We start from the raw sequence: 27,184 nt of genomic DNA on the forward strand, positions 1-27,184 counted from the left end.
ACGCTGTTTTGATTCCGCGCCTCCGCGCTCGACGGGCCGCGCGCCATTGGCGCCCCGATGGGAACGTTCCCATGGGAATAGCACCATGGTTGACCCACTTTCAATCACGGCTGCCGCCGCCGCCGCGTACGAACTTGCTTCTTAGACGCGCGTCAATCAGACGGTGAGAGCGAGGAGGGACGGGAGAGGGGGAACAAGCCGAAATCCAAACTCTGCAGTAGGTCGAGGAGGAGGAGAAGGGTGAAAAAGGGGGGAGCCGCGCTCTCTCATATCCGCGCCGTTAAAAAATAAATGGCGCGCGCGCGCACTCGAGGGTGTTTTTTTTTTCCAATCGGAAAACAAATAGCAAGATAAAAGATAAACCAGCGCGGGTGACGCGCGCGTCCTGGCCTTTTCGAAATTTCCACGAGGTGTGCGTGCGCGCACGCATTCGCTCGGTCGAGCGCGCGCGATGGCGAGATAGCGGCACGGATAGCGACCTGGACGACAATGCGTGAGGGTAATAAAGATCGTGAGCGGCGCTTTCAGGGGGCAACAACAAACACCGCGTCGAACGATAACCGCGCGAGCGTCCTCCTTAGTGTGTCGTTCGTGAGGGTGATTTATTTCGCCGGCTAAATGAACAGGTACGGCGGAACGCGAGGAGTTTCGCCCGAGCGAGCGAAAGAGAACAAGAACGAGAGAGAGAGAGAGAGAGGGGGGTAGGCAAGAGAAAGAGGGGGAGTGGGAGGAGTTCATTTTTGGCACTTTCGGCGCTGTTCGCGTCGGCACGGCGAGAGTGAGACGAGCGCGCGTTCTACTCGCATGAGTGAGACGGATGAACGAACGAAGCGGGCTGCGGCACGCGATCTTCGTCGTAATGAGCCTTAATATTAACATTAATCACCGCTCGCGCGGGCGCGCGCGCGCGAGATTGGCTCGGGCGCCCTGAGAAATTATCGGGTTGCCGGCGTGGCCGTTATCGTTGTTTATAATTACATCGATTAGTATAATGAATCGTGAAATGCGCCCGTCGCCGGGCGGCGGCGGCGGCGCCTCGGCTGCCTGTCGCGAGGATGAAAATTGCAAGGATGCCGGCGACGATGACCCGGGCGTTCTTCGCGAAACTAATTTAACGCGAGGCCGCGGCGCTCTCTTCGTTAAGCGCGTCACGACACGTCTGAAATTACCTCTCGTCGTCGTCGTCGTCGTCGTCGTCGTCGTCGTCGTCGTCGTCGTCGTCGTCGTCGTCGTCGTCGTCGTCGTTGTCGTTGTCGTCGTCGCCACAAAAGATAACGCATTACAAATTGATCCCGAGGGAGTCGTGTCTCCGTCCTCCTTCTCCTCGTCCACCTCCTCCAACACCACCGCAGCAGTCCGCCTTCCTCCACCTGGCCGAGTCGCGTACTCTTCTGGGTTAATGATATTTCCAATAATTTCAATTCCTCTCCTCTCCGACTATATCACTCGCTCGGTTTTCCGCGCCATTGAGTGATACGAAAAAATTCGATCCTCCGGCGAAAACTCGCGAGCGAGCGAGCCTTCCAGAGCCGGTACAGGGTGATTCACTGGACCGCGGCTGGGGAGAATTCCCGTGGAAGTTATACGGAAGTTCATTTCGCCCGAAAGACGAATACGCGCGAATACATATATCCTCGATTTTATTCACCCGTCGAGATTTAGGGTGGAAGGGGAGGAAGGGACGGTAGGGTGGCCGAGGAGGCAGGGGGGACGGCGAGATAAAAGTTTGGAAAATTCGATCGACTCGCCGCGGCGCGGGTGAAAATTATTATTCGCCCGGCTCGGCTTTTTCAGCCTCCCCGCTAACGCGGAGAAAGGACACCCCTTCGAAGACGCTCACGACCGACGGTCGCGGGATAATGAAAAATCCGCCCGTTTCTTTCGACAGGCACAATTCATCGAGCCCGCGTCTCGAGAGACGCGGTCACGCTCGCTCGAGTTCGCTTCATTTTTTTTATCGGCTGGGGCGAGGCGAATTCGACGAGTATACTTAAAGCGCCATCCGTCGTCACGTTCTTCTTCTTTTTTCAGATCCACAATTCCACCGAACGGTCGGTCGTCCTCCAATCGGTGAACCTCATGAGCACAGGCCGCTACAGATGCGAAGTTTCGGCGGAGGCGCCGTCCTTTCAGACCGTTTCCGACCACTCGGATATGCTGGTAGTCGGTGAGAGCAGCAGATTCGTATTAATTAAGAGTTTTATCTTTCAAAGGAATCGCGCAATAACGGCAATCCAGCTCCGCAAACTTGGCGAAGGAGGTCGCGGCGGGGCGGGGCGAGGGGAGGATTGGAAGGAAGGATATTGTTATGTCGCTGATTTATTCCCAAGGCGCTATTCTTCTTCGCCGATTCTCATTATCCGAGCAAATGTTGTTGTTATCACAGCGACCGAAAGGAGAAAGTCCGCGCGCTGACTAATCGTAATTTTATTCACTTCTGAATTAAAATCGGTCCTTAAAAATGATTTATTTATATCCGCGCAAGAGTAGCTCCCGCTGGGAGCAGAAGAGGGAAGAGAGAGAGAGAGAGAGAGAGAGAAAATGGAGATGTAACTCGGAATAATTTAATTCCACGTGACGCGTGTATATATCACTGTGTTTAAAAAAGTTTCAAGAAATTCTCATTTAAATTGTTCGCGTCAACCGTATCGAAAAAGATTTTTTTTTTTTTCCGATCAATAGGATTGTTTCTGACACATGTGTCTAAAATTTTACGTCATTACGGTGTAAATCTGTTCGAGTTAAGCTGTCTTGTAACTTTCCGTTAAGTCTATCTTATTAAGTGCACGTGTGTGGGAACCGGTGTGTTCCGAAAACGTCGCGTTTTACCGACTAATTCGCACACGACGTCGATTCAACTCGATCTGCCGCGACTATTTATGAAAAATTTGCGAGATCCCTCACGAGTTAAAGAGTTGCGATCTTAAGGAGAGAAATTCGGCGAGGCGAGGATTAGAAATTTTAACGACTCCGACGATTTTATAAGCCACTTAACGCGGGAAATTGAAACGAATTGCAGTTCCGATAGCTCCGGAAGAGTTAATTACGTCGCGTTAGTTTAATCCACCTGCGAGAGAACATTATCTCCTCCTCAAATATCGGGCCCGTGACTGGTGACGAATCGCTGACGATTTACTCCTCTCTCCTTGCATTAATCACACGTCTATAATTTACTTTCGTCGACTTAAGCGCTTTCCGTTAATTCCGTCTTATTAAATGCCTTATTGAGCGCATGTGTGTGTTGGTGTATTGCAGAAATCTCACGTTTGCCGTCTCACCGACTAACTCACACACGACGTCGATGTCTGATCTACCGAGATAATTTATGAAAAATTTCTGAGATCACTCGCGAAAAGATTGTCCGCGCGAGTCTCTCGGTATTCTTATCACCTTATTAGACGTCCGTCGTCGCCATTCACACGAGCGTGGCCGGCACGAAAACGACCGGCGTTACGATCCTGAAACAACCGTCACTCGTCGCGACGATTGGATTCTCCCGGCGCACATTGTGCAAAATGTCGGAGAAGAGCCGGGGAGAGGGGGCAGGGGAGACAGCGTGTGGAGCTCCTGATAATTCCGGAATCTGGGATCTTCCACATTTGAACGAGACACTGCGCGATCTGTCGATTCAATCCCTCCCCCCCTCTCTCTCTCTCTCTCTCTCTGTCTTTTTCCCTTCTCTTTTCGCTCGTCTTCCAGGACGCGGATCTCCGGGGGTTTGTTCGTTCTCCTTTTATCGCGCGACGAGAGAGAGAGAGAGAGAGAGAGAGAGAGAGAGAGAGAGAGAGAGGAGGGGAGAAGAAAAAAGAGATCATCCCGAGCGCTTCGACGTCGCCAGCCAAACGACCAGATCGGCCACGCGCGCACGCGTGTCTATACATATCCGGCCGTCAATATAGTTAAGCGCGTTACATCGAGTGCGATGATTACAGCGAAGTGTTACTCCATTAAAATTTCCGCGCCAGCAAGCGTAAACAAGTTAAGCGGCGCCGCAACAAAATTACGGGTCACGGCGCGGCTAGGGTGTTGCGTTTGCGTTAAAATATTCGCGCGGGCGCGCGAGTTAAAAGCCCGTTCGCGAACTCGAATTAATCGAAGGAACGTGTCCCTTTCGCCGTGCTGGTGGCGGTGGCGGCGGCGGCGGCGGAGAGGAAGGGGGAGAAAGGAGGGAGAGGTGGTGGTCGCGGGTGAACGAACGGGCGGGCGAGAGCGGACGTTCGTTCGTTCGGGCGACGGTGACGGTTATTTATGAGCGTTTCGATGTATTTCCAGCCCTGCCGGAGGAGGGGCCCACTATCATGGCGCGATCCGGGAAACATCGTTATCAAGTCGGCGATGTCGTGCGGTTCAATTGCACTTCGACTAAGTCGAAGCCACCTGCCATACTCAGCTGGTTCATCAACGGCGAACAAGTGAGTGCTCCAGACACGCAGCGTCTATCTTTAGCTCTCCTCTCTCCCTTTCTCTCTCGCTCTTTTCGCTCTATCGTACGGATATCTCTCTCTGTCTCCCTCCCCCCCCTCTCTCTCTCTCTCTCTCTCTAGCTTCTCTCTCTGCGTGAAAGTGTAACCGTCTCAGACTGTGGGAAGCGTAAAACTTCGCGATAAGCCGCGATCTCGGAAAATCCGACTAGACTGGTCTACTGATTCGCGCTCGCTTACGCAAAGAACGACGAGAGTAACGAGAGAGAGGGGGGAAGGGAAATAACTAAGACGCACCCTCGTGGATAAATCGCATCGTGTAACTACCCGAGCAAAAAATTGTTAGTTAGGGCCATCCTTATGAAGCATAAGGCCCCAATAAGGCTGAAAATAGGATGCTCTAAAATGGAATGTCTCATTATTACCGTACCAGGCCCCGAGATGGATCTTTTAGGGATATGGTACATTAGATTTTACGAAATAAGGCTTTGATAAGGAAAACTGATGAGGGGAGGATAGAAGGATCTTTTTTTAAGGATGCTTTAGATATACAAAATCAAGTTTTGTTTTAGAAAATTAATAAGATCTGAAGCGTATAATAAAATTGTCATAGTTTAGTATTGTTTTAGTAGGTACGCTCTATCTGGTTCTTTTAAAGATTTGTTAATTAGACCACAATTAAAAACAAATTTTATTAGTTCTATTAGTTGCCATATTCATTAGTCTTTTCCAAGGATTTCTCTAGTATTGCCTTCGTTTTCAAATGCGGCAAACTTTAATAAAAATGATAGCAAGATTTTTGTGCAAAGAATGCTATATTTTATTGTAAAATATGTTATATTTTTAAAATAAAAAACTCTTGTATATACTAACAAGATTATAAAAAAAGATAAAGAAATTATAGTCTAAATTTCTGGGAAAAAAATGAATATTGAGAACTCATAAAACCCCTGTTAATATTTCCTTATAAAGATCTATAATTATAATTATGTTGTCTTATAAGGCCCGCGTAATATTGTCTTATAAGGATCCGTTAAACCATTTATTACACATCTTGTGGGGCCTTTGTCCTTCTATCCCTACTAGAGTCCGATTAATGTTAGGTAAAAATAATCAGCTCCTTATCAGAGCCCTATTAATTTTCTTACGCGGGTATATAAGCATCATCGCATTACACGCACATTGTCGCGTTTCCTCGTCATCCCTGCCGACTGAAAACTCAGAGTCGTCGCGAAGATCACAGACAAACCGGAGAATCTCTCGCGAGATTCCACTCGAGAGTTCGCGACCGCTCGCGGCGCGGATGGAAAATGTCGCTCTTTGTCGTCATTCCTCGCCGGATCGCGAACATGTAGCGCTAAGAAGGTATCGCGGTGAGACTCGCGGCTCGCAGTCACGCGTTGAAATTCCATCAGGGCGACGTCCGGGTCCCCGTGATTAAGCCCCCCCCTCGGGGGAGGGAGGGGGGAGCGTACGCCGCTCGATTCCCGATCGGATCGGGTCGGCGGGATCCGAAATGCCGTCGCAGATAGTCCGCTGACAAAGTTGAACAGTTCATGTAGCTTAATAAGGACGGCTTCCTTGTAATACATCATGTTTTACCGGCCTGCGTGACACGACGAGCGAGTTACGACGAGCTTTCCCCCACGTCGCGCGTGTAAGAGCGCGCAGTTTGGCGTTACCGGTACGACACGTGGTGGGATGGGTCTCGTAGCAGTTCTCGAGGCCTGTCAAAAGTTTCCCGTCGCGCGCGGCGCTCGCTTTCCGCGGCGATTCCGTTCGCTCGCGGAAAATAACGCGCGACGCGGCCGTTAACGCGCCGTCGACTCGCGATTACGCGCTAACAAAGCGCGAGAATTAATTTTCGCAAAATGCACTCGCGAGTGAAGGCGCGCGCGCGCGTCCGTTTTTTACACCCTCCGGTCTCCCCCCTTTCTTGCCATTTTTCACTCGCGAACAAATAATTGCCTCTCGGGTAATTAATCAACGGCCGTTGCGCGGCCGCGCTCACGCCGCGGCGGGATTGCCTGATTAGTGCTTGAGCGCTCGCACGCGCTCGCGTTACTTCGCCGCTTGTTAAAGCTGAATTACGCATTAATCGCGCGATCTCGGCACGGCGAAGCCAATAATCTTACGATTAAGGGATAATGTCTGCTTTCATTAAGCGGGCGCTCGCGCGGCGAGTGAACGCGACAGACTCGCGCGGTTGTCGCAAACGCGACTTTGCCTTTCCCCGGTTTCGCCTAGCAAACAGCAAGAAAGGCAACGTGTAAAACTCGCCCTCCCCCTCGGCAAACATATCGTCGGGTCCTGCGAACGCAATAATGCGACGCCCTCGCGTAATCGTCGCGATCGCGCGCGCATTAAGGACGCTCCTTAATTCTGATTGCGGACATTGTAACAAGACGTAATAAGGCAGATAGCAATCTTCCGCTGAACGCTATTAAAAGTTTATATAGTGCTCTCGGGAGAGGCGCGCGGGTTAAGAGTCAATTTTCCAAGAACGAGAAGTGCATTAGTAGACAGATAATGGTGTTTAATTCGCAACGACGTTATTAGATTTTATATCAGCCGGAGGAGCGAAAAGGAACAATACATCGGTCAGGATAGACAGAGAGAGAGAGAGAGAGAGAGAGAGAGAGAGAGAGAGAGAGAGAGAGAGAGAGAGAGAGAGAGAAGGAGGGAGCGACTCTCTCGACGATCAATTAATTATGACCGCGCGAATCTCCGGGGGAAGGGAAGGACAGCGTGCGTACTCTGTCCGATCCTTTTTTGAGATCTCGACGGACCTGGAGGCAAGGCAACGTCATTTTCCTTCACTTCCGGCGAAACGGCCTGTGTCGTGTTGAAAATTAATGAGCGTCCGCCGCCGCTTTCTCAGAGAATTAAATATAACCCGTGCGATAGCAGGATGGGTGGGTGCGGGGGGAGGAGGGAGAGGAACACGCGCGCGAATGGCCGCTGGCCACGAAGGATTAAACATTGACTCGATGAACGACTTGTAAATATTTCCGACCGCGCCGAGAAAAGCGGTCACGTCGCCGACGACGCGTCGTCGTTGTCGTTGTCGTCGTCGTCGTCGTTGTCGACGTCGACGTCGACGTCGTCTTCGCTCGTGAAAGTATACACTTCCGCTTCGCTTCGATTAGGTCGACATGCAGTTCTTGAAGGGGCCCCACATCACCGACGCGGACCGGGAGGGTCTGAAGACTACCACGCTCGGTCTGGAGTTCCGTCTGCGCTCGAAGCACTTCAAGAGGGGAGACTTGAAGATCAAATGCCTGGCGATGATAGCGACCGTATATTGGAAATCGAATGAGCTCAGCATAGAGGGTGAGAGGCCCCTGAAGATGCCGGTAATGGAGAGCAGGGAGACAAGGGCGCAAGGGCACACGCACGCCGAGCATATCCTAGGTAAAAAGGAAAAGGGGAAAGAAAGAGAGAGAGAGAGAGAGAGAGAGAGAGAGAGAAAGAGGAGAGAGAGAGAGAGAGAGAGAGAGAGAGAGAGAGAGAGAGAGAGAGAGAGAGAGAGAGAGAGAAGCTCGTCGCGAGGGTAGTTGACGCGGCGATGACAAGGGCGGAACGCCACTCCGCCGCGTGTAACGCTCATTTGTCCTGAATCGTCTCTTAATTCGGTTAAATTTGCTAAATTTCGTTGAAGACCACGGATTGGCTTTGAAAACGATTGATTCGATAAAAAGAAAGCAAGAGCAAAAGAAGGGTCTCTCTTCGTAAAGGAGAGAAATGCTACGCGTTATCGGTGCGAGTTGGTGCGGTTTTTAAAATAATTGCGGTTTTTATCGTTTTAAGTTTGGCGCCGATTTTTCTAGCTATCGTTATATTTTGTTACAGTCATGTGGTACATCATTGTAAACAATGAAATTGGCACCACTGATTTCAGCTCGTGTCTGTTGTTTTCATTCTTTAGTATTGTTGAATATAACTTCTTAAATTAGTCACAGAAAAAGAGCAAATTCGCGCGATTTTGTTGTATAAGTTTCAATTGGGACGTAAAGCAGCAAAAACTGCTCGAAATATCAAATTTGTTTTTGTCGCCTTTTAATAAATATCCCGGAGTTTCGGTGTTTAAAATATGTCCGTCGTCGTTCGACTGTCATCAATTTGTCGAGGTGACAGCTTGGTTTTTCTCAACGCGTAATTCTTGTCGGAAAATCTCCTTCGATGTTTCACGTTTCTTTCTCTCTCTCTCTCTCTCTCTCTCTCTCTCTCTCTCTCTCTCTCTCTCTCTCTCTCTCTCTCTCTCTCTCTCTTTCCCTCTTTCTCTCCCTCTCTCCATGTCCAGAAATACGAAAATAAGAGGGTTTAATCGTACGCGACGAAAGACGATAAACATGAAATTAAGAAGTGCAATTACTCAACTGGATCGAGTTCTATTTACCGCACCGCTCTCGAGAGATCGAACCGAGTGCCCCTTAAATTGTTTCGAGGTGATACAAGCACCGGCCCGTCAAGATGTTGACCGCGCTAAGTGACATTCTATTTACATTGATATCAGAAGGATCGGGACGAGGACTTGTCTAGAAGCACTATTACCCGTCTTGCGGCCACGACAGAGAGAGAGAGAGAGAGAGAGAGAGAGAGAGAGAGAGAGAGAGAGAGGGAGGGAGGGCGGGAGGGAGGGAGGAGAGGAAGAAGGAAGGTTAAAATCGCTTTCCACGAGGAAAAAAGTGACTTTCTTTTTCCACTCTTCTCTCCCTCCCTCTCTCTCTCTCTCTCTCTCTCTCTCTCTCTCTCTCTCTCTTTCTTTTCGCCACGCGCGTCGTTAATATTGATTGAAAGTCCACCGGAAGGTGTGTAGGTGGCTTTGCGGCCGCGCGCGGGAGGAGTTCAGCCGGCCGAAATAATGGGTCCTCGGCCCTTTCAATGTTAACTTTTGCAACTCGTGACGCGCGGATAGTTCAGCAACTCAACATCATTTTGCTGATACGCTGTTAGCTCCGCCATAGCGCGCGCGCGCGGAGGATGCAGCACAAACACGTAACTCGTTTCGCAACAAAACGCAAGTTCTTAGAAGCGCGCGCGCGGCTAAGGAAGCGGCAAGGAATTTGAAGCTTTTTGCCGGGCGCCGGACGCGCGATCGCAAGATTAAGAATCCAATTTCGCGCAACGAATTCCTGTCAATCCCTTTTAATTCGACCATTTCGTTATCTCCTCTTCTCTCCCCCCCTCTTCCACCTCTGCTTTCCTTTCGTTTTTTTCTCGTTCTTTCCCTTTCGGGCGCGGTGCTTATAAGCACAAAATCGCCTCGGTTAAACTCGCTTAAGTAAGCTTCAATTTGAGCGTCAAGTTTAAAACTCCAAATTCTCCCTGAATATTTATGAAAGGTCTCTCTCTCTCTTCTTCCTCATTTTTTTCTCCTCTTTTGCTGGCCCGAAGCATGCGCCGTACTTTCGCTCTCACTCTCGTTCATCTTTATTTCTCTTTCAGCGAGCGGAAGTATAGCGTTAGGACCGTGCGCCGTGCTGATCGTCGCAGGACTACTGATGTCGCGGTAAGGACCGAGGGTGCACTCCCCCGCCGCCCTCCGCCCTCTGTGCTCATCCTCCAAGGCCTGGAAGCCACCCTCGTGTGACATTATTACATAATAAATTACCCACGTTGTTTATATTTTTTATAATTGCAATTAGTGGAGTTAGAGACCACACACACACATACATACACACGCACACATACCCGCGCGTAATCGTATAGGCAGACAACACACATACATCGGTATTTTATCATGCAGGCGCCTTCGGTCGAACGCACACAGAGATGCGTCCTGTTCGTCCCGGCGGGCAGAAGTCGCCGACGCATTTGGTCCTTTCTCTTTTTTTATCCCGCTCCCCTTCCATTCCTCGGAAAATCACGCGCGTTAATGGGATCTCGCGATCAGTCGCGAGAGCCGAAGACGTGCGACCGTCCCTTCCGCCCTTTCTTCCTCTCCCCAATTCCCTCCCTCGTTCCCTTCGTTTTTCACAGCGCCCACGGCGATTCACGCGCAAGTGTGTAACTCGATTTCTTCGGTCACACGCGACATACCGACATCGACACACCCACACATGTACACACACACATACGCGCGCGCGCACTTCGTCTGTATATTCGCTTTGTGGTTTAGCGTGCGTATCCGCCGCGCGAGCGAGCGCGAAGAACGTGGCGAGCGGCCAAAGTTTTATCGAATTTTTATCAAATCGCGCGCGCGTTACGCGTCCGAATCAACGGCCGGCCGGGGGGAGCGGCGAGGCGTGATAGAGCGTTTGATTCAGAGTCAATTCGCGACATCAAAATATATCCCGACCGCCCACGAGAGAGGAGCCCCCTCGAGTCTGAGCAGAGCTGACGGATCGATTTTACATACATACCACCGCAGCCGGAGGCCAACAGCCCTCTCCGTCCTCCCGCCGCCGCCGTCGATTCGCCGCAAAAAATATTCGCTCCCTCCCTCTCGACGGGATTAACAATTATCGGCGTGCCTACGCTCGACACTTCGTGCGGCGGATATTTAGTTGAGAAGACCGCGAGGGCGACGCGCGCGCGACGGCGAAACGTGCTCCGATCGATGGGATAAACGAGCGCGGATCGAGCACGAGGTAAGGAAAAGCTGAGCGACGCAGCAGCTGCTGCGAAGAAGTCGCGTCGCGTCCGTTCGCCGCACATCCGTAGCCCTTAACGATCTAGTCGCTATTAATCGTGCGTAACGAGATAATGTCCCTAGAATAATTGTGTAACGACGTGTGTGACTGTAGCGTGCGTTTACCAAAGATTTTTGAACTTTTCACGCCAAGCATTCCTAACTGTTAATCACACGGTGGCACACGGTGTGTTGTAGGGAGACGTTCGTTTCGATAAAGAAAAAAAAAAGAAAGAAAATAAAGGAGGAAAAGGATAAAAAAAGAAAGAAAAGGGAGAAAAGGACAAAAAACACACACACACTCACGACTGCCGCATTCTTCATCTATGGTAGCTCTAAGGGCACTCCTGTACATATGTATATAATATACATACATATACATACATATATATATATATATAAACAAAAAACATGAAATCGGACGATATACATACTTGTCTATGATTTGAGGACGTCCGGAGGACGCGACGCGCGAGCGTCGTGATTCCGGGATCTGCGGAAACTATTTTCTTTAGCAAATCGCGTAAAAATCTCTCCCCCGCCCCCTCTCTCTCTCTCTCTCTCTCTCGAAATGTGTGTTGTACCGTCGGTCAAAATAAAATCATATTGAAAGACACTCCGCGAGTCTCGTGTACTTCAATAATCTGGAGACGTTCGGAACGGAGAGGGCCGCCGCTTGTTTCATACCTTCCAACCCCCAGCCCTCTCCCCTCTCTCTGCCTCATTCCGGACGTCTCTGCTTGCGCATAAGACCCTCCTCCGATCCTGCCGCTGATGAAATTTCTGATTGAGACTGGAGAAAGCGGGATTTATTTAAGGACCTAAAGATATGTAACAATATTTTTTCTCGCAAGAGAATCCCCGCTAGCGCGCCCTCTAAATCTTGTTGTCGGAGTGAGACCACGCTCGACGTGAGCGGCTGGAGATTCACTCGAGAGGGTAATGAAAACACCTCCTCCCTCCTTCCCTGTCTTTGCCGGAATCGCGCAAGAGTGAATGCTTCGCTCGGATTCAGAATGGATTCTGCCTGCGTAACGTTCGAAATCGACTGGAATCCATCCAATCGGCGGCGGCGACGGAGAGTATGTGAAATTCGCTCTTCCGGGTTGCCGGGGAAAATACTCTCGTGACTTGACACGGAGAGGTCGGCGCACGCGTGCGAGTGAAAAATCATGGAAACTCGAGCGACCCGGCTGCCACTGTACTTGCCGCCGTGTGCGACTGACATTTCACCCCAAGGGATACCGCCGCGCGAGAGGACACACAAAGCCGCAACCCGAGAAGGACCCTACGCGAGAGGCAGGCAAAAGAGCTGCTCAAAGGACGCTCGCGTTGGACAGGCAACGCTCGGTGAAGAAGTGGTGTTTCTTCACGTGAGCGCCGGTCAGCATCTTCGACGGTGAGCGGGTGAAGAAGTGGAGGATCTTCTGCTCGCTCGGCGACCCCGTCTCCTCGGACTCCTCCCACTCGACGGCGAGCGCATTCGACTGCAGGATCTGCTCGGCAGTGGACCAGCTGAAGCGGACCAGCTGCGGGAAGCCGAACACCCCGTCCACGTTCGCTGACAGCCACTTCTTCGTCACGGGGTCGGTAGGGTAGCCGCTGCCGTATTCGCTCGGGAAGGCGACGTCAACCTCGCGGAAGCGCCACGCGCGAATCGCGTGGTCTCGCGACACCTTGGCGCATATGCTGGCCGCGCTGACGATCGGGTAAGTGGAGTCGGCCTTCTTGGCGACAACGACCTTCACGCCGGGGAATACGGCTTTCAGCCGCGCCTGATAGGTCTCCGGCTTGCCGACGGTGTCCACGTAGACCTCGGCGACGTTCACACCAGCCTCGATCGCCGCCTTGATGAGCTCGGTGGCCGATACCATGGAGGTCTCGTTGAGCGAGACCTTGGTGCGCCGGTACATGCTGTTGGCGATCACGTTCGGCGAGATCGCCTCGACCGCCCAGCCGATGCAGTCCTTGTGCTCGCATATACCATCGAATATCTCGTCCCGCTTCTTCTCCGTCAGGCTCTTGGAGTCGGCGCAGCCAAGCTCGACCAGCAACTGTTTGCGCGACAACGGCGCGTATGAGATCCCGTAGACCATCGGGCCCAACACCGGCCCCCGGCCCGCCTCGTCCACCCCCAGCTGACACGGTTCGCTCTTGCACATCTGCGGCACCTGCGATCAAACAGCTCTCTCTCTCTCTCTCTGCGACTACTGTGTTCACATCTTCGTCGGAAGTATATATTATCTAGAGAGTAAGTCCGGCGTAGCGAGTGAGGAATGTAAAGCGGGTAAAATGCGTAGCGAGACGGAATCTGGAGAAGCTGTCCGACGGGCGAAATGTATAAAGACAGGAAGTAAATCTCCGGTACATAACGAGTGAAACATAAAGCAAGCGAAACGTGAAGCGACGACGAGCGAGATCAACGAACAAGGACGGACTCGAGGGAGGGGGGGGGGATATCGATTTGTCAAGAGTGACGAGGTGGCCAATGTGTAAAACAGGTAGTAAAACAAGCAGCATGCTTACACAAGCAAAATCTCTGAGAATAGTGCGTAGATTATCATCGTCTTCCGAAGTGACGAGACACGCGCAACGGTGGTGGTCGTCATAATCGGAAGAAAGGCGCGAAGTACCAAATCGCCTTGGTTTCTTTAGCGCACTTTGACGCTGCCGCTGCCACATAAATTATGTTCTTAGAGATACAAGTACTCACCTCCGAGAAATGAACCTTGTTGACACTGTGATCGCACGATGCGAAAAGCGAGGTTAAGTTCTCTTTGCAGGTGATGCAGGTGTCGATCACCTCCTTGCACGGGTCCCTCTCCTTCGCCTGATCGACATCCTCCGTCGCGTCTTCCTCTTTTTCGTCCATCCCTGTTGTCTCGCACTCGCGCAAATACCGTAGCCGAACGGACAAACCGACTTAACCTCAAACCTCAAACCGAACGCCGTCTCGCTCAGATATGCCGCCAATTTGAATACGCGCGCGATACTATCGACGTATCGACGTACATCGATAGGTATCGACGTCAAGCCTGATTCACAAGTACGCGAGTGGTGCATCTACGTTGCACTGTAGATATTTACTTGCGTGGTGCGAGACCACGTAGAGATGTACCCCTTGTAATAAAATAAAGCGGTTTTTTTCTTTAATATTAATGCTAAGTCCCTCCGAAATGGTAACTCCTGTATTCGATGAAAATAGGCCTGTTCGTTTTGTCTGCACTGCTGAACTGGTGCAACAAGTTGAAGTGAGAGAACCTACGTTTGTCTCACTTTAACTTAATGCACCAGTTCAGCAGTGCAGGCAAAAACGAACAGGCATATTAAGAAGGAAGAAGGAAGGTTATGAAAAAGTGTAAAAGATACGTTCAACAGAAGAAGCGCTTAATGATTCTAATTTATGATTGAAGTATTCTTTTAGATCTTTGACGGATCCAGAACAAACCAATCAGAAACGACAATCTGGGCAGCTTCTTCCGCTGAACGCAGCTATTGGCTGTTGGAACTTGGACATTAGCCATTATTACGAAAAATGAAAGAGGCAAAAAGTGCAGCCCTGGGTAAATTTTCGTATCAACCAAGGGAAGGGACCCGAAGGGGCCCGGAAGTAATTGAAGAGTAATGATAATACCGATTGCTTTAGCTACGCTCATGATAATACAGCTAGCAACTATTGCCGCTGCGAGGTGAGGGGAGAGACAGAACGCCGACGACGACGACGACGACGATGACGTCCGTAGTCCCATTTTTTCCCCAGATATTAGCAGCATTCTACGTCAGATGTCAGTGTATGTTAGGTTAGATTAGATCTACATAGTCCGATATGTTACATCAAAACAAGTTACATATATGTGCCTCAACGCACGTATGTACGTACATATAGCATTTTTATCATTAATATTTCATAGTGAATTCGACTCTATTAACAGCAATAAATAGAACGTTATAGCAACACATTTCTGAAGTTAAACATCAAAGCAAAAATGCGCGCGATAACGGAATTGCTTCTGAAACGTACAATATCGCAGTTACCGTCGAGAGTTTGCAGCTGCGTCAGGAAGTACTCAACGGAGCGCAATGATTTCGTAAAAGTGGTCGAGGTTGGACCACGTGACGGTTTGCAGAACGAGAAAAACATACTGCCCACTGAGGTGAAGATTGACTTCATCAACAGGTTGTCGACCACTGGACTGAGGAGCATCGAAGTAACGAGCTTCGTATCACCCAAATGGATTCCTCAGATGGCGGATAATACGCAGGTGTATCAGCAGATTGAGAAGAAGAGCGGCGTGTATTATCCAGTTTTGGTGCCAAACTTGAGGGGTCTGGAAAACGCTATCAAAGTTAACGCGAAAGAGATCGCTGTGTTCACTGCCGCGTCGGAGGCCTTCTCCAAAGCAAACACCAACTGCACCATTAAAGAAAACATACAGAATGCCACGGTTGTCATAGAGGAAGCAAAGAAGCATGACATAAGGATTAGAGGCTATGTATCTTGCATCGCTGGTTGTCCCTATGAAGGCAACACTAAGCCACAAATCACAGCTTACTTAGCTTCCACATTATTAGATCTTGGGTGTTATGAAGTCTCCTTGGGTGATACTATAGGTACAGGAACACCTGGTAAAATTGAACATGTTTTAAATGAGTTACTTCACATATCATCATATGACATGAGTCATTATGCTCTACACTGCCATGATACATACGGACAGGCTCTAGCAAATATTTACATGGGTCTTGAGAAAGGTATAAGAGTCTTTGATTCTTCGGTAGCTGGATTAGGTGGATGTCCATATGCTGCTGGTGCCTCAGGTAACGTTGCTACAGAAGATTTGCTGTATCTCTTGAATGGGCAAGGTTTAGAGACTGGTGTAGATTTAAATGAAATAGTAAAGATTGGTGATTATATCAGTAAATATCTTGGTAGAGTAAACCAGTCTAAAGCTGGAGTAGCTATAGTCACCAAACAGCAGCATCTAAAATGCTAGTTGTACAATATTTAAGTCTGACATATCAAAGATACAATTTTATGAACTTAATATTTTAAATAACCATCAGTGTAAACTGTAAACTGATACTACTAGTTTTGTTGGTTATATATTATATGTTATATATTATAGGTTATATATTATAGGTTATATATTAGATACAAATAATTATGTGTATACATTATTACATATGTATATAAAATAAGATATAGTGTACATGATATGATACATATATAAATTTGTGGAATAATTTATAGAAAATATTTTTGATAATGGATTGTAGATATATATATATTTTGAAGATCAATGCTATTTAAAAATAAAAAAAACATTAATCTACTGTTAAATAACTATTTGATAAACTTTTCTTTATTCTCCAGTTCTCCAGTTTAATCAAATTAAGGAAAGAGGGAATCGTCGAATAAATAATTTTTTAAAAATCCAAAATTAGAGTAGATTTGTCACTAACTATTTTTATTGACAAGTTTCTCTTAGTTACACTAGAAGTGAGGGGAACTATACACACCAGGCTGCATAAATATTTTGAGGCTCTACAAGAAAGACATAAATACCTCTCATGAAGATTCATGAAATAAGCAAAGTTATTTCCTGTTTTTGATCAAAATATAGGGAGAATTGCCATGTAATTATATTTGTAATCAGAAGAATCGACTGCAAAAATGTAGAAGGCACTTTTTTTTAAGTAAATTCTTAAAATAAAAATTACTTAACTTATTGGAAAGAGCATTGTGCACTTGAAATATGGAACAACTTTCAGTACATTATTATTCAATATATTGGATTGGCAAATAAGTTCGGTCTTTGCTTAGATGCAAATTCGTTCCGATTCACTCTTTTTTCCCCACAAAATTGTGAAAATATTCGTGTACAAGGGGTTCATTTTACTCTCCTGTAAAAATGTCGTCTGATCTTAGATCAATAGAGAAATAGATTTCTCTATTGATTAGAAATTCGTTTGTAAAAGCTACGAATTCTTTTACGTGACGGCATAGTTTCCCTTTGTGTCTCCGCTTGATTGGATTTCAAAGTGGTGAAAATAATTCTGAGGGTGAGCGGCCGACCGGTGAAAGCGAAGGGGACAGGTATGCAGATGGGAAGGCAATCGTAAAAATCCTTTTTATAATACGTTTCTCTTGGTGATATTATTCCGCGAGTATACAATTTAAGGTGATTTAATATTAACTATTTAGGTAGAAAAAATATATACCAATAAATAAAACAATATATACAAAAAGTAACGAAGATCCATGATTTTCATAAAATCCACGAAACTCACTTATATTTTGAATAGCAGTATAGACCAACTTTTCCTCTTTATTCATCGATTTCCATATCCTTCATTTTTACATCAAGATCGCCGTCTCGCTTTATCCGTCTGTCTGTCGCCAAAGATTGCGACGCGATGCGACCCGCAAATTTGTCCCACACTATTAATCAAAATAAAGCACAGGATCAAGCATTGATATGTTCAAGTTGCTCAAGTATTGAAAATGATTATATACATACCCTCTGGTATCGTCGAAAAGTCCAATATTTCAGTCGATGTGCCTGACGGTTTTTTCGTCCTACAAATACTAAATATCAATCCGTTATCCGGATTTGCCTCAGTGCAAACGGTATAGCTCGGGACTTCCTTCTGCCACACAAGTGTAGGATCGTGGTTGATGATATCCCACACCTTCATTAAACCGTCGTCCGAGGAAGTTACCAACAGGCCGGGACACGACGAGCTGAGAGCAAGACCTGCAAAGAACAAGATTTACTAGGAAGGCTGGCACACTACAAGTATCTTTTCCAGAGTATGTGAGAGCGACATATTTACCCGAGACATCTTCATTGTGGGCCTTGGTTATCCAAACTGCCTTGTTTACTCTTACGTCAAAGTACGTAATGTAACCCTGGGCTAAACTGGCCTGTAAAAAAAAAAAATAGTTAAAAGAAACACATCTAAGAATAGAGAAAGAGTGCTGATGTTAAAAATAAAATGTAGGACGTACAATACAGTAATTTGTATCATACTGATTCCACAGCACTTTTTCCACTGCTGTCGGTACATTCCACTTTTCCACGACTTTGTATTCTTTGCAGTCTAATAATCGCACGATTCTTAAAAAGAAAGGAGAAATTATATAGCAACACGCATGATGTGAATACAACAAGCGGACACAATAACAATTAAATTTACTTGTCCAAGCATCCTGTTAACAGTCTGTTAGCTTCTTGTGGATGCCATTTCAATGAAGACACCTCTTTTCTAAATGGATCAATTGTGGTCACAGGTGTATAATTTTCTAAATCCCACAATAATATTGTTTTATCGGCTGATCCACTAGCAAGAATGTGTCTGTAACAAAATGCCGCTGCTGTGATTTTGTTACGAGATGGAATACGTTATTCTATGCATTTATCCGAAATAGGAAACAAACGTGTAATTCTGATTCCACGCCAAATCTAAAACTCCATCTTTGTGTCCAACATGCTTCTGCCCCTTTTTCTTATTTGGTTCACAACCAAGTTTAAAGGCTGGCTCCACACTGTTCAGCAAGTCCAAGTCCCATACTTCAATTATAGGAGTCATGCTACCAATTGCACACAAGTTACCTGCAGCACATTCGTATGTACTAATTATTTAAATATACATACATAGTAATCACACATACAGTAATTATTTATAATGTGTAGTAAGTATTTTTCATCCACTCTTGATAAAACTATTATATTACTGTCATTCACCTGGCTTTTGATCCTCAGGATCAAAATTCAGCCATTCCAAACAGAGTGGATAGGAAGATATTGGTAAATCATGGTGGCAATAAAATGATCCTTCTGCTTCATTATATACTAGAATTATAAATTCATATGATTATGTAACATTTAAAATTTTACAACTGCAAACAATTTTGGCAACGATGATAGTGTTCAAATAATTGATACAAACCATGTACTTCTAAGGTAGCTACATCTTTACTGTTTTGTGCAATTAAAAACAGATTATCATCACTCTTGATGATATCGTCTTCTTTATCTGAATCATCATCATCATCATTTGTAACAAGAGGATCCTTGCCATCTATATCAAAGCTTGCTATGTTAGCAATATGACAATGCATGCTATTTACTGTAAAAAAACAGAATTGGTCACCTAAATGAACATCATCTTTACAAACATCTGCAAATTTTCAAAAACTTTTCTTACCTTCGTTGTCATAATTGTTAAAGTTGTACTCATCACCGGCAGCTAAAGAATATTCTTGTGCAGTATTAAGTTGCTCTTTGGATGAGTTCGTCTCTTTATCCGAGTCATCATCTGTGTCTGTATCGCTATAAAACAAGAAACAAATTAATTATTGTTTAAATATTGAATACACACAAGTAGACAACTTGTACAAAATGTCATATTTTTTGAACACATACGTCTGGGCTTTCTTTATAATTTTCGTGAAATCGGCAGGTTTTAATAAAACCTAAAAGTTGCAGGTAAAGCACATGAATAAAATTGCACATAGGTATTTTTATATAATACAAGAGTTTAAATTTCCTAACCTCCTGGGGATTGGCTGTGGCGACGCCTCTCTTCACCCACAAAGTAGAACACACAAAATCGGATGGGCATTGAGTGTCCTCCATCGCAAACGCGAAAATTTATATAAGCGGTCAAAATGTTGCTCGAAATCAAGAAAAAAATTTGTCCAACTTGTTAAACTTACTCGTCCACGTGAGATCGCGTGAGACGCGCATGGAAATAGTTGGTCTGTTCTTTATAGCTGCACTGCTGAACTAGTGCAATAAGTTAGAATGAGAAAAAATATGGTTGTCTCATTTTAACTTATTGCACTAGTTCAGCAGTGCGCAGCTATAAAGAACAGACCCAGTATTTATGAAGTATACGGCATGTGGGACATTGATTGGTTACTATGATATTCCCTTAACAATTTTCGCCGCTCACGACAACCGTGGCCGTGTGCACCAGCCTTAAGGCAACCGCAACCTGTAGTGGGATACGGCCTTTAGGATTGCGTGTCTTCTTCCGCCATCTTTGCTGGACGAAGTCGTTAGGACGCTTCGCGTGCATAGAAAAACGGTTGATACATGTGTTCGCAGACGAACGGGAATTGTGATCGTGATGTGCCAGTGTTGAATGTGAATTAATAGAATTAAAGAGAGAGAGAGAGAGAGAAAGAGAAAGAGAGAGAGAGAGAGAGAGAGAGAGAGAGAGAGAGAGAGAGAGAGAGAGAGAGAGAGAGAGAGAAAGAGAGCAGTGAATCAGAATTGTGGAGCGCGATTACGGAGCGTCGTACGGGCGACTGAGGAGCAAACGAGCTGCGCGAAGTTGCGGCTACGCTGATCATCACAGCACGGTAAGGCGTCTATGGTATCAATGGGTGTGCGTTCACGACACTCAACTCGGTTGTGCAACTGTTGAGTAATTCGTCAACGTTATTGGTCTGAATGTAAAGATCTAACGTTAAGGACCAATAGTCACTAATCGCTCACTGAGCGGTTTTCTCCGCTGAACGCACCCAATTCCTTTCACCTGGGAAATTCTCCGCTTCGCGGAGAGAAGCGGAGGAGCGAGGACAGTTGTCTCGCACAAGCGCATCTTAACATGCCGTGTCGCGCTACAAATGTTTACACCGCGTGTGTAAAGTGACGCTTTCCGCTGCAGTAGAGCGATTCTGTAACAGTTTAACAAATAACGATGTGCATCGTTAAATATTCGTTAATGAATTTCGTAGCTTGTTCTAACGACTGGTTAGGAGGAAAATGGTATTTTGTAAATCGTTTTTTTCCCCGTTTACCCAACGGTTGTCTTCATTTCTCTCTCTCTCTCTCTCTCTCTCTCTCTTTCTCACTCTCTCTTTCTCTCGTGCGCATCATGCTAAACGCACACACGTCAATCGTCTCTCCTTGTCACTTCCTTAAGCCCTTTACACACATTTTAGTCACACATACACACAAATTTTAGTCGTATCCGTAAAGTTGTGAAGAAACTCACCAACCACGGTCGAGTATTCCTTTAGCACAAGGAGAACAATCGACTGTGATTGGTAAGTTTTCTCACAACTTCACGGGTACGACTTCATTCATTTACGTGCAAGGACCTTATTCTGTTTCTTTGTTCTATCTATCGATCTATCTCTCTCGTTCTCTTCCACCTATCCCTAGGTAGCATCGTTGATCGCCGGAGAATGGTGGATCGCATTCTTGGACACTGTTGCGCCACATAGCGATTGATATGCGAAATTTCTCGCATATCGCGAAAATCGATCCTACCGCAGCTTCTCATCTCACGGCTGCCCCACCCCCACCCCCTCTGAGTGCAACGGCACGGCAGCCTGTGGAATACTTAATATTCGATCGCGACGCGAGTTCAGAAGCCCTTCGAAAAAGGACAAAAGGACTCCGGTCTCGCGGTCTGCACAAAGGGAGAATCGCCTTTCCTCGCCCTTGCGCGCTTGCGCCTGATTTCTTTGTGCATTGGCATGCGGCAGGTAGCTCCTTTTGTGATCTGACATAGCCGGAGGGAACGTCGAGACTGATGAGGCGGAGTGTAGAGTAGAGAAGCTCACGGATTCACGAATTTTATTTATCGCAGGTGACAGGATAAACTCGCTCACCGGAAACATGAATTACCCGATGTCGTCGAATCAGTCTAGACCGAGTGAGTCATGTTGGTGTAATTTGATTTTTGTCGCTTGGATGAAATTGCGCACGGGAGATTAGATTATTGTGTGTCTGTGCGGATTTCAGTGTCCCATGGAAACTACCAGGGCCCGGGAGACTTGCCCATGGGCTCTGCTAAGGAACAGACGCTGATGTGGCAGCAGAATTCTTATCTAAACGATTCAGGCATTCACTCTGGTGCCGTCACTCAGGCGCCATCCTTGTCTGGTAAGGAGGATGAAGAGATGGAGGGGGATCAGTTGATGTTCGACCTGGATCAAGGATTCGCACAGGGTTTCACTCAGGACCAAGTCGACGGTGAGACTGGCCAGAGGCCATCTTTGTAAATTGGAATGTAGGACTCTCGGGAGATTAGGTGTTGCGTATTACGAATGGCAACTGACATCTTACAGAGATGAACCAACAATTGAGTCACACACGGTCTCAGCGTGTGCGCGCTGCCATGTTTCCCGAAACACTGGAGGAAGGTATAGAGATACCCTCGACGCAATTTGATCCAGTACAGTCCACTGCTGTACAACGGCTGGCCGAGCCGAGTCAGATGCTGAAGCATGCTGTTGTCAATCTGATCAATTATCAGGACGATGCCGATTTGGCAACGCGCGCTATTCCGGAATTAATCAAGCTCTTGAACGATGAGGATCAGGTGGTCGTTTCTCAGGCAGCCATGATGGTACATCAGTTGTCGAAGAAAGAAGCCTCCCGCCACGCCATCATGAACAACTCGCAGATGGTGGCTGCGTTAGTACGCGCCATTTCAAACAGCGACGACCTGGAGTCGACCAAGGCCGCCGTCGGTACTTTGCACAATTTGTCTCATCACAGGCAAGGTCTACTGGCCATTTTCAAGAGCGCCGGCATACCGGCTCTGGTGAAATTGTTGAGCTCGCCGATGGAATCGGTACTTTTCTACGCGATAACGACCCTCCATAACTTGTTGCTGCATCAGGACGGCTCCAAGATGGCTGTGCGCCTTGCCGGAGGCCTGCAGAAGATGGTCGTTCTGCTGCAACGAAACAACGTCAAGTTCTTGGCTATCGTTACCGATTGTCTGCAAATTTTGGCATACGGCAATCAAGAGAGCAAGCTGATCATCCTTGCCTCGCAGGGCCCGATAGAGCTTGTGCGCATCATGCGCTCCTATGATTATGAAAAATTGTTGTGGACCACTTCGAGAGTGTTGAAGGGTAATTATCCCGATCCATAATCGTTTTCTGCAACTTACTCCGCCACATTCTCATTCTCTTTCATCACCAACGAACATTCACCTCGTCTTCACTTCTCATTGTCTCATCAAAGATGAATGTTTTCTTTACAGTATTGTCCGTATGCCCCAGCAACAAACCCGCAATCGTAGAAGCGGGTGGCATGCAAGCGCTCGCCATGCATCTCGGAAATCCGAGTCAGAGGCTGGTGCAAAACTGTTTGTGGACGCTGCGTAATCTATCAGACGCTGGCACAAAAATCGACGGGCTCGAGGTCTTGTTGCAGAGTCTCGTGCAGGTGCTTGGGTCAACGGACGTGAATGTCGTCACATGTGCTACTGGCATCTTGTCAAATCTCACTTGCAACAATCAACGTAACAAAGTACGCCAAAATAAAGACACTTTCCCGACGACTCCTTCCTTATGATTTAATATTTGGCAGAGGTAGAAAGTCTTGCATCTTTCTTTTTTCTCTCTCTTTCTCTTACTTAGGTGACTGTCTGTCAGGTCGGTGGTGTCGATGCTCTCGTACGTACGATCATCAATGCCGGCGATCGCGAGGAGATCACTGAGCCAGCGGTGTGCGCCTTGCGCCACTTGACCTCGCGTCACGGAGAAGCGGAAATGGCACAAAATTCCGTTCGATTAAATTACGGTATCCAGGTCATCGTCAAATTACTCCATCCTCCATCGCGTTGGCCGCTGGTGAAGGCGGTTATCGGATTAATCCGCAATTTGGCTCTCTGTCCCGCGAATCACATCCCGTTACGCGAACACGGTGCGATACATCATCTTGTGAGACTTCTAATGCGCGCATTCCAGGATACACAGCGAGTGAGTGTGCCTGGGAACAATCTTATCTGTTATTGCGTCAAATTACATTCGTGTTACAAAGTGATGCCACTTGTGGTTTGCAGCAACGATCATCCGTGGCGAGTACCGGCAGCCAACAGACTTTGGGCGCGTACGCTGACGGTGTGCGTATGGAGGAGATTGTAGAAGGTTCAGTAGGTGCGCTGCACATCCTTGCAAGAGAGTCACACAACAGGATGATAATTCGATCGCAGAACGTGATTCCGATCTTCGTTCAAGTATGTCCAGCCGTCTTCACGGAAGCATGAAATTTCTTCGATTATATAGTTTTGGAAGCTTTCTTTTTTTTTCCGTCTAATATAATAACGAAGTAAAAATGCTCATTCGTTACATAACATGTAATACACAAATAGAAGGAGCTATTTTTTTTTTGTAATAATATTACGTTTTTCCTACAGTTACTCTTCAATGAGATCGAAAACATTCAACGCGTGGCTGCTGGCGTACTCTGCGAGCTGGCGGCTGACAAGGAAGGCGCCGAGATGATCGAACAGGAAGGCGCTACCGCCCCGTTGACAGAGTTGCTCCACTCCAGGAACGAGGGTGTTGCAACCTACGCAGCGGCAGTGTTATTCCGCATGAGTGAGGACAAGCCACAGGAATACAAAAAACGGCTTTCCATGGAATTGACGAATTCCTTATTCCGCGAAGACCCAAATTTGTGGAACAATGCTGACTTTAGCATGCCTCCGGATCTTCAGGTATCGTAGCGAAGGGATACACCACTAGTGGCACGTAAAAAATCTCGTGGCGAAATTGATTTACTTGCAAACACTATGTAACATAACGATTGTTGGTATCACACGCTAAAAGTAGTAGTCTTCGTCCCTTATCGTTGGTTCCTTTCGAGTACTTGCCAGGAGTCAGGTTTGTAACGCGACGTCAGTGGTGATACATTTTTTACGTGGTAGCATAGAAAATGTTAGATATTCTACTAGGTGGTTACATTGTGTTGAGTAAATTGTGCCACGTTAAGATAATCCTTTTTTATTAGTCGTAGAAGCACATCTCATTTCTCTAGTTGTAACTACACTACTATTTATTATATATAAGGTTTTCCTCGTGTAATATTCATTCCGAGCACAGCTGTTTATAAGCTACGTATATTATCCATTATTCCATTTTGCACTACCAAGGCATCTGCGATATTTTGGTTTGTATTTCACGGCGCTCAGTTTTTTTTTCTTTTTTTTTTTTTTAGTGTCGATCTTTTTTCTTTTTCCATGTTTTACGGACTTTTGTCATTACTTATACTTATGAGAGTAACGTGTTGGATCTCACAGTTTTTCAACCAATGTTTTCAACGTTTTAACTATTTTCATATATTCGCTTCTCGTGCAAATGCATCTTGGTTATACATACATCCTTAACACTCATAAGCGCACTTGAAACTAAATTTTCGACTCATGCTTAAGCTTTGTAACATACGGTTTATTGTGTATACAATTTTTTTCTCTTTATATTTCTATATCTGTACGCGCGTATGTAGGCATAAATATGTTGAGCGAAATTTGATGAAAGATCGACGAAGACTACAGGATCGTGCCTAATGGAGCAATGGATCACAAGATACATTTAATCTGATTGGTAGTTTGCAAAGTTATATAATGTGCATGAGAATGCGTTTTTTATCTTAGATATTTGTTTCAAAATTTTTCCCCTTCAATCTCTTTTTTTTTTTTTGTTACCGTCATTATGACTGTTATTCACGCAAGCTCCTTTATCGTTGTCCTTTATGTCCATTATTATATACGAGACTTACTAAACAGACACAGCGCGCGTATCTCAGGCGGTATTTTCGTGTGTCATGACACGCCTCTCTTAGATAATATGCTTTGTGTTGACCTGAGCTACCTAATCTTCAGGACATGCTTGGGCCTGATCAAGGCTATGATGGTATGTATGGGCAAGGACCTCCTAGCGTACACAGCAGCCACGGCGGTCGGGGTTATCAGTCACAAGGTAAAGTTTACAAATGTTGTTCATCTTGTTCATCGAATGCCGACGGAGTTACAAATGATCATTGAAGCAAACGCCATTCCATATAAAATAATGACGTAATGACGATGATTGCGTATGGCGTATAATTCATTGCAACAGCACAATCGTACGTTGATAGAACGCTACTTTACGAACCAATTCTGTTGTTCCGCATTTCTATGAATACGAGGAAGCTCAACGACAACTCGCCGCATTATCTGTAATATGAAGCAATACATTTAATTGTGTATGTTATTTCAACAGCAACTTAACCCATGGACTTAGATTAAAATACAGCCGTATCTCGCAGTAACGTAGGTGATATTCGGTCTTTAACCACTTGTCGTATTTATGATCGCATGGTCAATATTATGGTCAATATTATACGTTTACTCTCAATCGCTTCCTTTTTCATTTTTCTTTCTTTCTTTTCTTTTCTTTACAATCACACACTCGTCGTTTGGTGCATGTAACGTAATTGCGCCACATCGCCTACACGTACTTACTTGCGTATGTCCTCTTTCAGCATGTATATTCCATCCTGTCATACTTTTTGCCACTTTGGTCAATATGCTGTTGCAATAGTGTCCTAATTTTTTTATAACTTGATGATTTTGAAAATTCTACAACTTTTGAACTTTGAAACATTTTAAGTACGAAACATTATTCTCTAAAATGCTTTATGATTGAGATATCTGGCCGTTCCAGAACTTTTGAGACGCTGTATAATTTTAGAAAAACATAAATATAAGAGGGTCTCACCTTTCGATCATACTTCAGTCCCGTAACATCGAGAGATTGCAATGTTTTTTCTTTTACCGATGTGTAGTCACCGTAGCAACTGCGAGTGATGGGGAATATCTGTCTGACACGAGAAATGTTTTTCTTTCCCGCACACAACAGGTTATGACCAGATACCAGTAGACTCGATGCAAGGGTTAGAGATAGGTGGTGGATCGACGTATGATGCAGTAGGCACTATGGATGTTGCGCACGAGGGTGATTTAAGTTTCGATCATTTGGAAGAGCTCCCCACGCCGCCGCAGGATAACAATCAGGTAGCGGCCTGGTACGACACCGATCTCTGAATTCGTACCGTCAACGATCTTGCGTGAAGAGAGAAGAGAAGAGAAGAGAAGAGAAAGAAAGAAAAAGAGCAAAAAAATAAAAAAAAATGAAAAATAAAAAAAAACGAAATTGCACGATGGTTTATTTATTCAGCCGCCGTATGCAATAATTTTATGGCCAATACACGCACGCACGACGTGTTGATCTTAGACTGTTTTATTTATAAGACTCACCTTCGACATGACACAGTAGACCGATCGAAGACTATCTAACAACTTGACCACCTTTCGTTCGCGAACGCGG

At 46.3% G+C, this 27,184-nt stretch overlaps 4 protein-coding genes across 8 annotated transcripts in view; 3 read left to right on the forward strand and 1 right to left on the reverse strand.

The window, feature by feature from the left end:
- Positions 1 to 11,274, forward strand: part of LOC105187702 (uncharacterized) — a 145,930-nt gene extending 134,656 nt beyond the window's left edge. Inside the window, exons 3-6 of the mRNA XM_011148675.3 lie at positions 2,032 to 2,167; positions 4,273 to 4,412; positions 7,571 to 7,835; positions 9,870 to 11,274. Of these exons, the coding sequence (XP_011146977.1) occupies positions 2,032 to 2,167; positions 4,273 to 4,412; positions 7,571 to 7,835; positions 9,870 to 9,937 (609 nt within the window). The 3' untranslated portion in view covers positions 9,938 to 11,274. The remainder of the gene's footprint in view (positions 1 to 2,031; positions 2,168 to 4,272; positions 4,413 to 7,570; positions 7,836 to 9,869) is intronic.
- On the reverse strand, positions 10,526 to 19,842 carry LOC105187705 (uncharacterized). Its single transcript, XM_025302375.1, has 15 exons — positions 19,614 to 19,842; positions 19,485 to 19,534; positions 19,267 to 19,391; positions 19,009 to 19,188; positions 18,804 to 18,911; positions 18,497 to 18,671; positions 18,256 to 18,414; positions 18,068 to 18,176; positions 17,893 to 17,983; positions 17,577 to 17,813; positions 15,792 to 15,927; positions 15,490 to 15,585; positions 15,091 to 15,248; positions 13,769 to 13,977; positions 10,526 to 13,226 (listed from the first exon to the last, which is right to left on the reverse strand). The coding sequence occupies exons 1-15, from the start codon at positions 19,695 to 19,697 to the stop codon at positions 12,372 to 12,374; spliced, it is 2,772 nt and encodes a 923-aa protein (XP_025158160.1). The 5' UTR covers positions 19,698 to 19,842; the 3' UTR covers positions 10,526 to 12,371.
- On the forward strand, positions 14,812 to 16,184 carry Hmgcl (hydroxymethylglutaryl-CoA lyase). Its single transcript, XM_011148677.3, has one exon. It carries the CDS (start codon positions 15,042 to 15,044, stop codon positions 16,047 to 16,049), a length of 1,008 nt encoding a protein of 335 aa, XP_011146979.1. The 5' UTR covers positions 14,812 to 15,041; the 3' UTR covers positions 16,050 to 16,184.
- A 235-nt stretch (positions 19,843 to 20,077) lies between the features above and the next one.
- On the forward strand, positions 20,078 to 27,145 carry LOC105187706 (armadillo segment polarity protein). Of its 5 annotated transcripts, none has more exons than XM_019843415.2 (11): positions 20,078 to 20,428; positions 21,237 to 21,562; positions 21,667 to 21,741; positions 21,822 to 22,052; positions 22,148 to 22,942; positions 23,074 to 23,342; positions 23,453 to 23,794; positions 23,878 to 24,051; positions 24,232 to 24,534; positions 25,699 to 25,795; positions 26,717 to 27,145. In XM_019843415.2, the coding sequence occupies exons 2-11, from the start codon at positions 21,307 to 21,309 to the stop codon at positions 26,899 to 26,901; spliced, it is 2,727 nt and encodes a 908-aa protein (XP_019698974.2). In that variant the 5' UTR covers positions 20,078 to 20,428; positions 21,237 to 21,306; the 3' UTR covers positions 26,902 to 27,145. The 5 variants fall into 5 exon arrangements, with proteins under 5 accessions (XP_019698974.2, XP_019698975.2, XP_019698977.2 ...); XM_019843416.2 differs by having other exon boundaries at positions 21,667 to 21,732; XM_019843418.2 differs by lacking the exon at positions 21,237 to 21,562.
- Positions 27,146 to 27,184: the final 39 nt, after the last annotated feature.

Source organism: Harpegnathos saltator, unplaced genomic scaffold (genome assembly GCF_003227715.2).
Source record: "Harpegnathos saltator strain DR-91 unplaced genomic scaffold, Hsal_v8.6 scaffold49, whole genome shotgun sequence".
Lineage (NCBI taxonomy): Eukaryota > Metazoa > Arthropoda > Insecta > Hymenoptera > Formicidae > Harpegnathos > Harpegnathos saltator.

Bases quoted from the DNA above. Each gene is read 5' to 3' on its own strand.
- Hmgcl (XM_011148677.3), top strand. From the start codon at position 15,042: ATGCGCGCGATAACGGAATTGCTTCTGAAACGTACAATATCGCAGTTA.
- LOC105187705 (XM_025302375.1), bottom strand. From the start codon at position 19,697: ATGGAGGACACTCAATGCCCATCCGATTTTGTGTGTTCTACTTTGTGG. The intron at 18,672-18,803 runs GTGAATGACAGT...AATGTGCTGCAG, and splicing joins TCCTGAGGATCAAAAGCCAG to GTAACTTGTGTGCAATTGGT. The intron at 18,415-18,496 runs GTTTGTTTCCTA...ATTTTGTTACAG, and splicing joins GCGTGGAATCAGAATTACAC to ACACATTCTTGCTAGTGGAT.
- LOC105187706 (XM_019843415.2), top strand. From the start codon at position 21,307: ATGCGAAATTTCTCGCATATCGCGAAAATCGATCCTACCGCAGCTTCT. The intron at 23,795-23,877 runs GTGAGTGTGCCT...TGTGGTTTGCAG, and splicing joins CATTCCAGGATACACAGCGA to CAACGATCATCCGTGGCGAG. The intron at 24,052-24,231 runs GTATGTCCAGCC...TTTTTCCTACAG, and splicing joins TGATTCCGATCTTCGTTCAA to TTACTCTTCAATGAGATCGA.